The 12412-nt window shown below is 39.5% G+C and overlaps 1 protein-coding gene across 1 annotated transcript in view; it reads right to left on the bottom strand.

The window, feature by feature from the left end:
• The window catches only part of LOC109196968 (NACHT, LRR and PYD domains-containing protein 12-like), a 59183-nt gene that overhangs the window by 31902 nt on the left and 14869 nt on the right, over positions 1-12412 (bottom strand). Inside the window, exon 7 of the mRNA XM_025906097.1 lies at positions 5882-6055. Within this exon, the coding sequence (XP_025761882.1) occupies positions 5882-6055 (174 nt within the window). The remainder of the gene's footprint in view (positions 1-5881; positions 6056-12412) is intronic.

The raw sequence follows: 12412 nt of genomic DNA, 5'->3' as shown, positions 1-12412 counted from the left end.
CTATATCTTCAGTGTCGGTGTCTTCAAAACAACAACTTTTCAGCGTGAAAGAGCTCAACTCGTGCAACCTGAGGAAACCGTAAGTTTTCTCTAAATCTCTTTTTAGCTGTGGTTAGCTGGATGTCAGTCTTATGTTACAGCAGCTGTGTTGAGCTCGTGCTGCGAGTCATATTTTCGGCGCTACGTTGTAGTGAGATAAGTTTGTGGGTGTTTTGCGCAGCTTCGGCTGTCCTTTTAACTGCTCGCTGGTTAGCTAGGGTGAGCTATAAGCTAACAGCTTGATGCTAGAGTTCCACGCACATGCAAACAGCTCGTCTCTACTGCTTTAACTGTTAAAACAGAAGGCAATACTGCGGGTGACAGGGTTTTTTATGTCAAACAGCAGTTTTAGTTTAAACAGTCTGCATTAAGTTGGGCAAACACTGCAATTTTTTTCAGTCACGTTATTCAGCTCCTGCTCAAACTGTACAATTGAATCTCAGGGGTTAGAAGTTCATAGGTCACGATGCAGTGTCTCACACTATACGGCCTGATGCTCTGATGCGACTTGAGTGCTCAAACTGTGCGTTCATAACATGAAGCTTATCATACAAAATCTGTCCCTCGCTCTCCCTCTGTCTTTCACTCACACAGACACACACACGATCAACTTTGCTAAATTACTAATGAAAACCATTGACCAGGCAGCTGTGATTGAGCAGCAATGTCCATCCAACTCTTTTCATGGTTGTTGTAGTCGTGATAATTTTGTGAGGCCACATTGAAAAGCCTCGGATACGGAAGCGTAGAGCTGCCACCGGGGCAAAAGAAAAATAGAGCTATATCACGTTATAACGTGAAAGGTTTATTGTTCAAACAATATACTTTTAATGTTTGTACAATATACTATCATGTAGGTACAATATACCTCTTACCTTTGAACTATATAATATCATGTTATTACAATATACATAATATAAATATTACATTGTACGAACGTGATAATTATATTGTACAAACGTACAACTGAGATTAGAGGCTACATTGTAGCTTCAGTCACGGCTTTCATCACTGTCTTTCTCGTCTTTCCCCAGAGTAACAGCCAAACATTGGCTAGCACTGCTTAGCCTTGCATGCGTTCTTATTTTAAACTTAATCTGGAATTCATTGCAAACTGTTTGTGCGGGATATGAATGACAATATTGTTTTTCAACAAGAGTTAGTAAAAAACATCTCCAGTTTGATCAAATCTTCTTGCCAAACATCCGCAGCTTGGCAGTGTATACAGCACTATAATGACAAGACCTAATTCTTTCAAAAACCATACATCTTTCCACAGGTCTCAACTTCATCAGACATCACCTAGACTCAAGAGCTGGATGAGGCCAGCACAAACAGCAGCCTAACCGATGAAGATGATGGATCCATGGGGTCAGGAAAGCCAGAAGCAGGGGAGCTGGAGAGGTACCTTTCATGTCCTTTCACTGGAGGTGTGGATCTATTGCATGGCTTTCCTCACATCAAGAAGCTGTCAATCAAAATCAATACAGCTCTTCCTGCATTGTATTGTATTGTATTGTATTGTATTTTTATTTCAGACATATACAGAAAAAAATATATAAATATATACACAAGTACACATACTTGCGTTTACAAATACGAATATATATGTAAATACACACGTATGTGCTCAGATAAAACAAAAAAAGAAAATAAATAAAATAAAACAGAGTCTAAATGACAAGGAATGACAATTATTAAGTCTGAAATGGAGTAGGAAGAAGTATAACATACTTATTAATCCATGCTCAACATTCTATTGAATCCCACTATTCACCTAATTCCCATCATCACTTACCCCACACAATAAACAAGGAGAACATGTATAAACATAGCTACAGTGATAGATATAATTTAGATACAATTTAGCATAGTTATATATACAGTGGGTGATGAACTTTATCAGTTTCATATTCTTCCAAAAGCAGTTTTCGAAACATCTTTATAAACTGACTAATGCTTGAACATTGCTGTAGGTCCACAGTAAATAGTAATCCCCATAAATAGTAACACAAAAGGTTTTAACCTTTGTCCGTGCTTTAAGAGTCTTCAAATTTAATTGCATCTGGAGCTTGTGAAGGAATTCTCAGTCATGCAGGACTCCTGTTCACTGCTAAACAGTTACAGCTTCACAGAAAGAACCTTGAGAGCAAACTGCTGCTGAAGCTTAACCATCACCTCACTGAGCGAAGAAATGGCACATTTTTGCTAAATATGCAGAAATAAAATGCACACTAGGGCTGCCACGATTAGTCGACTAGTCACGATTACGTCGACAATCAAAATCGTCGACGACTAATTTAATAGTCGACGCATCGTTTAAAGCCTTGTAAAATCCTGAAAGACGCAGGAATAAATAGTAGGGTTTAAGAGTGTAATAACGGACTGAAACAGAAGATGGCAGCACTGCATGTACAAGGATGCCAGCTGCGGTTAAACCCCGAAGAAGAAGTTTTAATATTACTCGTATTATTCTTTCTCGGTCACAAAATAAACGTTTAACATATTTTCAGGCGAGAATGTAGCTGTGTAAACTTTAAATATCTGCTCAGTTTATCAAGACACCACATATTTTCAAAAGCGCTCTGACGTTTTCGGAGACGTCTGTTACCCACCAGCTCGATAGCTAGCCGGGGTTCCGCTGAGAACACCGGACTCCCGGCAAATTGTTTTCAAACCCACCACCGTCTTTCGCTTCTCAGGTTAAACATGACATGTAAGTAACGGAGATAACTTAAAAATGTTATTGTTTGGCTTTTTTCAGTATTTTATTTGTTCCTGAGTAAATCGGTTTGGGTGAGATTAAAATTATAGTTTTTACACAGCTGAATAAACGTCAAGCAGACAACTGATTATCAGAAGTGTGAGATGCTCGAGAATCTACTCCGGTGTCCTGTTATATTTTAGATAGGAAGGAGCAGAAGGCTGAGTTTATTAAACTCCACCAAAACAATGTGCAAATTTCATTAAAATGTAATAAATTATCATCTTGTCTTTGTGTTTAGTTAGCACATACCTTAAACACTTAAAGCTGTAAGCTAATGATAGTTATATAAGAGTAATCGACTAATCGCAAAAATAATCGGTGACTAGTCAACTATCAAAATAATCGTTTGTGGCAGCCCTAATGCACACCCATACAATTTATGGTAAACTGAGCTGCCTTGAATGTACATATGTTGAAGATGCCTCGTTCTAATGTTTTCTCTGAGGCTGCTGTGCCATTTGGAGCAAAAATAAATGTAAAGTTTACAGCATATCTTGTCACTGGAAATTGTTTGCACTGTTTATGTACTTATATTATTTACTGTAGGTATTGGTGAAAAAAGCTTTATGTTGTGAAAAAATTAAATCTGGAAATTAGAATTGTTGTGCCTTATTTTGTTGATGTTTTTACATATATTCTATTTGAAAATACTAATTTTTGTTTGTCTGATATTTAAAAAATAAATTGGACATTTCAAACTGTTACTCGCTACTTGAGTAGTCTTTTCACCAAGTACTTTTTTACTCTTACTTAAGCAACTTTTTTGACGACTACTTTTCACTTTTACTTGAGTAATAATATTTGAAAGTAATGCTACTCTTACTTGAGTACAATTTTTGGATACTCGACCCACCTCTGGCCTTAATGCTCTGAACAAAGCTGCACATCACAAGACTAAATAGAAATGAATCAGTCTTTCATTTCTCACTGCTGTTTGACTTCAGCTCTCAATGTCCCACCATAACCCATGGAAAGAATTACTGTCCATCCAGGCTCCTGAACATGAAGCTGATGAAGGTGGAGTATTGTGAGGGCTGATGGAGATGATGATGAAGAATCCAGGAGCAGTGGGTGGATGGCAGCATCACTATGAAGGATCAGTGTGAGAATACATCATCATCCACAAGGAAAACAAGTCTGAGTGTCTGACGCTCTTGTTAGAAAGACGCAGTCGCAGCTTGTGGCTGCAGTTAGCTGGTCTGCTGGTTAGCTGGTTTGTATATCTACTTTGCTAGTATTACAAGTTGCATTACAAATTGTCCTGTTGTCATCCGTTCTCGTAAAGTATAACCAAACGTTTGAGCGTTTGAGCTGCTTAGGCGCCGTGTTTCCTGCCAGGTAAATGACGCTCCGCAACGTGGTGACGTCATTCGGGCCGACTGAAATCGATAAGGGAATTGTTTGCAAAAATGGCAAGCAATTATAAGGAATTGAAACAGTGGGAACCGGTTCTCAACAAGAACTGGGTTTCGATACCCATCCCTACTCACGCACATTGAATACTAAACTGTGTAAACCAGGGGTGCCAAACATATAATGATAATAATAATAATAAGAAGAAGAAGAAGAATGATGGATTGTATTTATATAGCGCTTTTCTAGGCACCCAAAGCGCTTTACAATGCCACTATTCATTCACTCTCACATTCACACACTGATGGAGGCAAGCTACAGTTGTAGCCACAGCTGCCCTGGGGCAGACTGACAGAAGCAAGGCTGAGGAGCCAACACCAGTAGGCGGAAGAGTAAAGTGTCTTGCCCAACGACACAACAACCAGGACAGAGAGAGCAGGGGGATCGAACCGGCAACCTTCTGGTTACAGATGACCTTCCCAATCCCTGAGCCACAGTCGCCAGTGGGCCAAATCCAGCCCTTAAGATAACTTCATATGTCAATCATTGATGAATTTTCAGGCTTGGGGATAATCAATGTGAGCACGGCCGAGATTTTATTCTGAAGAGCACACCATGTGGCTAAACACTTTAAGAGATAGGCTGGGATTGTACCATTATTTGAAAGAAGACGGAAATGTCCCATAGACAGCAAGGGTAGTGGTAGAGGCCAGGCACACAGAGAAACAGGGAGCTGTATTTAAATGCAAGCCTGTCAGGAAAGAGTGAAAATACAAAATGAGCAGCATCTGGCTGCATGTCAGTGATATTGGAGACTACAAAGCTGAGTTCAGAATTTATATAGCAGATATATAGGAGCTGAGAGTGGAACTGATCAAATTAGGAGCTGTATATAAATTTCTGCCTTTAAAAAGACTAAAATACAGTTCAGTATTGAATACTACATAAAATAAACTATGTACAAAGTGTGTTTGAATTGCAGAGATGCAGAAATATGTGCATGTAGCACAGAGCCATGGCTCAGTGTCTGAACGAGTCTCAGAGACCTGAATGTGCTCTTGAAGCTATTTATAATTATAACGTAATTCTTTACTCGTTTGATCTGCTGCTTACCACAAGCAACCAGACGTAGAAGGTTTTGGACTTTTAACTATATTTTACAACTTTTTTTACTATTAAAAACCTCCTTATGGCCATTCATACTTTACAAAGTAATTAGATATGTGGTATCTACATTAATATCAGAATTTCAGCTAAAAGGTCACAAAACCGTCTCAACAACCACCAAACAGCTAAAACAGCAAGTGAACAGACCCCACAAAAAAGATATAAACACGAAGTGAGGATGCCCCTGTTCATCTTTATTTCTAACGTGAAGTGGGGTTTTGGACGTTCATTTACTGCTGGTTCAGTGAATTTTGGTTGGACAGTGATGAAACCTGCAGTCTCTGAATCTGTGAGAAGTCTGCTTTCAGCACGCAACAGCATTGTTGTGTTGTGTGCTGTGGATTCACCTCTGCAAACTCATCACTGTTTTACCATCATGTTTCTACTTAGACAATAACAAAGGAAGCAGTTCCCAGGAACTACTTCCTGTTTTAGAACTTTTCAACATAAGAGTATGTTGCACTTCAGAAGACCTCCACATCTCTTATTAGAGGGCTGCCTTATTATTAATTTGCTAATTCTGTCAGTTGATGAGAAAACAATGCTTGATCTCACCTGAGAGTTTCCAGTGTACAATGTGAACTTTTCAGCCCTTCAGACAGAAGCTTCACGCCTGAATCCTTCAGGTTATTGTTATTCAGGTCCAGCTCTCTCAGATTAGAGGTCTGAGAGCTGAGACCTGAGGCCAGAGCTTCACAACTTCTCTCTGACAGGTCACAGTGATTCAGTCTGAAAAATAACAGATAAACCATTAAAAAAAGACACTTATGGTAAAGTGTAATGAGATACTATTATTTTTAGCAATATTTAATCTTGTTTTTGGTCAGGAAACTGAGCACTGATGCAGAGCAACATGTGGAGAGAATCAGAGAAGAAGAAGTGAAGAGAGAACAGCAGTAAAACAACACTGAATTGTTCTGTGTGCTTTTGATATCAACAAAATGTGTCAAATTTCTTTATTTTGTATTCATTTTCTTAGAATTGATGACTATCACTTAGATAACAACCACATACCAGGTCTAGATGGCACTTTGGTAACAGTTACACCCAGAAATATTTCAGAAATGTGGACAATTTCTGAAATATGATTACTGATGATTACTTAGACTTTTCAGACGTCAACAGTCATTACTTCTTTGGTTTAGTTTTTTAAAATATTTTATTTGAGTTGTTCACACCTGTTTTGTGTTAACTAGAATAAACATTTAAAAAGTAAAGGAATGATAACATTTTTACTTACAGAGCTTTGTTGAAGGCTTTGACCACTGGCAGCAGCCTCAGAAGAGCCTTTTTAAAGGCTCATGTTCTCACTTAGATCATTGATTTCTACTTACATTTCTTCCTGGGAAAAATGGGGATTACTTTGAAAGCAGAAACTGTTTTCCCCAATAAGCAGCTCTAGATGAGTAAATCACTCAAACATGTTCTCAGTTAGAAGAAGCTGTCTTGTTATGAGGGAGAGAAGAAAAGGATTGAGGCACATAAACTTGTTCAAAGAGCGATAAAGCAGCTAAAATCAGGTCTAAAAGTAAAGCAGAGGATGAGCTGAATAAAGGACTGGCTTGGAAAGGAATGAAGTCAATGGTGGGGTGCAGAACAAGGACAAAAGATGAATGTGATGCTGAATCAGCAGAAGACTTGGACTCATTTGATTCCAGCTTTGATATCATTGATTTCAATGAAGAGCTTTGTGATTTTTGGAAAGGACTGGTAGCTCTGAGAGTCCCACTGATGAGGTGTTTGTGAAGGTTCGCAGTCATCTAAAGAGCTTAGAAAAAAAGGCATCTGGACTTCTTTAAGTTTCTTCAAGACGTTTCACCTCTCATCCAAGAAGCTTCTTTATTTCTGGGGTCAAATGGTGGAAAGTCCCAGATTTAAGCCCTGTGGGAGAGTCGGCCAAGGGGGTCATGAACCCCCCTGTTGATCCTCTACCTAATCACACGAGCCAAGGTGTGATTAGGTAGCCTCTGTACAAACAGACTTCAGCCATATGAGAGTGAGTGTGAGTGAATGAGAACACACAGGACACTCTGATCTCTGAATGTGTGTGACTCAGTGAAAAAGAGGATTGTATTGAGTATACTGTGATTGACAAAGAGTTTAAAGAGAAAGGTGTTTGGATTCATTTCTAGTAAGTGGCCCAGCCCCTCCTATATTTTTATGTATGTGGTCCTCAGTGAAAAAAGTTTGGACACCCCTGTGCTAATGAAACCTGAACTGACTGAAATGTGACGTGTAGATTTTTCAGATGTGAAAGAGAGAGAGGGAGACATTGGTAATAAGGTGAAGCTGAAGATCAGTGAATGTCATGTAAACACCTGATTGGTTGACCAGATATCAGAGCGACAGTTTCAAAGTTTTCTCTATGGATTATGACTTCAAGAAGATGTGACATTCATCAAGGAATCCTGCTTTTCGGATTATTTCAATCAACACTGCCTCTCTCACCACCAACCTCTCTGTGTGCATTCACTGTTTACCCCTTTGTGAGACAATAAAGATGTAAATGTGAGTATTATTCTAAGTTAGTGCAAACAACTCTAATAGGTTGCTTTATTCTTTCTATGTCATATCTTCCCTTGGAGTCTGTGGTCCAGGCTTCTAAAACCATCCTAGTTTAACAAGCACTCCAATCTAGAGGAGAGCTGCACTAACAGGTGTGACTGATAAGATCTGACCTGCAAAGGCTACTCATGTTTATTTGTATCAGGACAAGCAGGGAAGACATGGACATCAAGTGTGTCAGGCTGTCCGAGTCCCCTCACACACATCAGCTCAGAACTCTGCATTATCTACTGAGTAAGACTCAGAGGGTCAGGGATCAGATGTTCTACAAAAGTGTAGAAAAAGACTTCTTGTATGGGGTCTGTGTGCCTACCGATCCACAGTGTCAGCACAACTTTCACATTTTACTCATCTCAGAACAGCTAAAACATGGTGACTGACCTCAGAGTTTCAAATCGACATCGTGGATTCTCCAGAAAACCACACAGCTGCTTCAGTCCTGGATCCTGCAGCTTGTTGTTCTGACTCAGGTCCAGCACTCTCAGATGGGAGGGGTTGGACTTCAGCGCTGCTGCCAGATAATCACAGCTGACCTCTGACAAACCACAGTCCACCAATCTGTATACAGAATGAAAGATGTAAGTTTATCAGACAAAGTGTGAGCTTGAATTCATTTAGTGTTTCATCATCTGTTCAGAGCTGAAGGTTCAGAATGTAGAAGTTTAGAAAATGGAAACTCCAAACAGCTGAAGCCAAAAGGAAGCAGCTTCAAACAAACACAACAAGAGAAAAAACTCTGAATGTTTCACATTAAAGTTGTACATTTATCATAAAAACATGACAAAGACTTAAAAAAGTTGTGTTTTTCCTTCCAGGAACCACATGGCTTCACTTTTAAAGGTGATTTGTGAAAGAAATGGACATATTTGAAGTCCAACACCTTTTTACAGTCACATTATTAAAGCAGACAAACTACAAGCTCATTTTCATTCCAACAAGTCATCTTCTGACCTGGACTAACAACACTGGTCTCTATGTGCAGCTGGCTGTGAGACCAGTGCTCAGGGAGCGTCTACAAAGTGCAACACTGAAAGAACATCACACACTCATTTGCTTCCAGCACTTTCACACGAACATCTACTGTCATTGTTTTCACCAAACTCTGTGGATCCTTTATTGGAAATTCAAATTGAATCAAATGGTCAGACAAAAGAGGGTTATGAGGAAATATGATGAAATGTTGTGTATTAGCAGCAAGTTATTGAATCATTTTCCTCAGAAACCAAACAAAATGATTGACAAACATGTTTTTACAAACTCAGTGTTGGACTTTGATCAGCAGGATAACCCTGATGTGTAAAGGCATTGTAGGCTACGTTCACACTGCAGGCGAAAGCGCATCAAATCCGACTTTTTTGACCCTATGCGACCCATATCCGATCATGGTGTGACAGTGTGAACAGCACAAATCCGATATTTTCAAATCCGACCTGGGTCACTTTCATATGTGGTACTGAATCCGATACATATCTGATATTTTAGAAAGCGACTGCTGTTTGAATGGTCATGTCACATTAAATCCGTCTTTTAGGGGGCGATCGTGGCTCAAGAGTTGTCAGTTCGTCTTGTAATCGGAAGGTTGACTCGCCTCTGTCAGTGCGCCCCAGGGTGACTGTGGCTACAATGTAGCTTGCCATCACCAGTGTGTGAATGTGTGCGTGAATGGGTGGATGACTGAATGTAGTGTGAAGCGCTTTGGGGTCCTTAGGGACTAAGTAAAGTGCTACACAAGTACAAGCCATTTACCATTTATGTCACTGACACAAGACAGATGCCAATTATCAGCGCCGGAAAAGACAAACGAGAAAGCATGGCGGAGGAAACTGGAGACGGAGTGAGTTAATGGACAGAAACTGAGGTATTGGACTTGATTAGCATATGGGGAGACAATTCTGAAGAAATTGATAGACTGCTGCAACAACACCTACCAGCTCTGTAACCCCATTTTTACTTCCGTAAACAAAGTGCATTGTGTGTGATGTATTCTTTTGCGCATGCGGGCCGTGAACCATTCACACTAGAGCGTGTTTGCTGTCACATTTTATTTGTAGTGTGAACAACCAGAAAAAAAAATGGATTTGATGAAAAAGATCAGAATTGAGCATTAATACCTGCAGTGTGAACGTAGCCTTTGTCTCGCTGTATGAGAGTCAAGTTATTACTCAATATTTATGGAGGATGTTTTTAAATTAGGCTCAAATATGTGACAGACATTTAATCCCATTTCAGTTTGGCCTCATCCTGGGCCGGATTATCCATTGTTTCAATCCCAGCTCACATGCTGTTCTGCTCCAAGCATTTCCACAAAGGCAAGTCTTCTGTTGTAGTTATTACGTAATTTATCATAACATAATTGTTGATGTAGGTTACTAATAAGTCTTATATTGATTTGAATTGAGTTCCTTGCACTATGGTGCTTTATTCACTGTGGCTTTGCGGGCTAATGTTTGATGTGTTTTATAGAAAAACCAGCCTACAAAATGCAGAATGCGATCCGGACTGGGCACCCTCTATCAACCTGGGTCAGACCGAGTTTAAAGCTGCTACCACAGCGAGATTTGATCGGTTAAGAGAGAGAGCGATATCAAAACAGCCACGAAACGTCCTGCATATATGTGCCCAAGGGTTGTATTGAAGCAATCAAGTGATGAATAACTGTTTTCCAGTATGTTGTTTTTATTTTTTTTTTATTTATTTTTTTTGCATTGTTGATTTGTTTTTCACTGAAGCAGCTAATAAAGCATAATGGATTTTTACAATTTTGCCTCTTTCTTGTAAGGTTCTATAATAGAATGAAACAATAATGCCAGTTATAAATAAAGACAATAAATTGAATGAATTACGAAAAAATAATTTTATTTCTATTAGATCTGAAAATGTTGTGTAATACGACAACCTGAAATGACAAATAGATTGCGTTGGACTGTACAGGAGATAAAAGGAAAAAAACAACAGCTGTGAAATGGAATAGTCCAAATCACCAAAATAAACTGGACCTGGGCTTGTTGCAGGGATCTGAAGTTAATAAACATTTTGTGAGTGCATACACTCACACTTAGGACCATATAATAATAAATATGTGCGTGATGAAAGTTGGGCAGCACGCTAACGTCCTTACTCCACTCTGTATGCTCGTATGGGTCTGACCCTTTCACTCCTTTGATTTTTTCCTCGTCCTTTTTTTGCCTTTTCGTCACGTCTGTCTTTGTACAAACCTGCCGTCTTCTCCGTTGTTTTGTACATAACTGTTTTGGGGGCAAATAAAATGCAAGTAGGGATTAAAACCACAGAATTAATGATTACTGGTGCTGGAAATACTAGCGCTTCATGCAGTGTTTTGATTTTGTTGCCACGGGTACCCACAAAGCAATGCGCGAAAGTCACGTGGTCTGTCAATCTCTATAGATAAGTTTTTTTGTTTGTTTAAATCATTATTACTCATTGCCTAGTGAGTTGTTTCAGTAACAGTTTTCAGTTGTGGTAATAAACCTTTTGTTTTTCTTTTTTATCTGACCCTCCTGTCTCTGGGCTCATTCATGTTACCTCCCCTGTCGCCTAGCAGAGCCGGGGCGTAACATGTTTCTCAGGTTAGGGTTAATCCATTCATTCTACAACTGCACGTGAATTATACTTCATACACAGACCCACAGTCTCTGATTGCTCTGAAATCTCACTGACAGCCAACAGGTAAAAAGGAAAGTCCAGACAAGACAGTCTCTGTGGGGTTAGGCCATGAACTGGTCATGCTGCGTTCAAGTGCATCACAAACTATTGGAATTGGATCCAACTTTGTGAAGCAGATTTCTTCTCAGCTGCTGTTTTGAACATTTCTAATTTCCTCATGAACTGTATTAAACTCTGTAAATGAACTGAGAACTATTTCTACATTTAAATCTATGGATTCAGTTTCCCATTCACTTCTGTACGTTAGTGTATAAATGAATGTTAGACTGGGCTCCATGGAAACACTTGGACTGGTCTCAGCTGCTTTCTTTCTGTAGTCATTCCAACAGAGTCCTTTCTCTTCTCCAGCTTCTGTTTGAAATCCTCTCACAGAGACTCAATACTGCTTTGTTGTCATCTTTGGGCCTGTGTTAGGCTGCTCTGTGTTCCTCTGCTTTAACACACACTTCACCATAGCAGATCTTCAACAGCCTCATTCACATCCCTCTCACACTCTACAGCCTCATCAGTCCTGACTTCATCTTCACTGACTGATGGAGCACAACATGAACCTGTGGAGGCTGAAACACTGTCCTGCCAAACATCTCCCCGTCACCACTCCACTTCTGTCAGCCTTTAAATGAACCCTGCTCAAGTCTGTCACTTCTGTTTGGAGCCAAAACGAAAAACTGTTGTTCAGTCGTTTGGAAAGACACAACGTTTCTGAAAGCACTTGTTAGGTAATAAATATATCATCTTAAATGCTTATATGCTGATTATTATTGGTTTATATAAGAGAGGCCCAGACTTCAGTGTAAAACTAGGGTCCAGGGTGACCAGAAACTGCATGTTTTTTGT

This window comes from Oreochromis niloticus, linkage group LG3 (assembly GCF_001858045.2).
Source record: "Oreochromis niloticus isolate F11D_XX linkage group LG3, O_niloticus_UMD_NMBU, whole genome shotgun sequence".
In the NCBI taxonomy this organism is placed as follows: domain Eukaryota; kingdom Metazoa; phylum Chordata; class Actinopteri; order Cichliformes; family Cichlidae; genus Oreochromis; species Oreochromis niloticus.
Note: the sequence above shows the minus strand (reverse complement) of the source record. Positions and strands in the feature narration are given on the sequence as shown.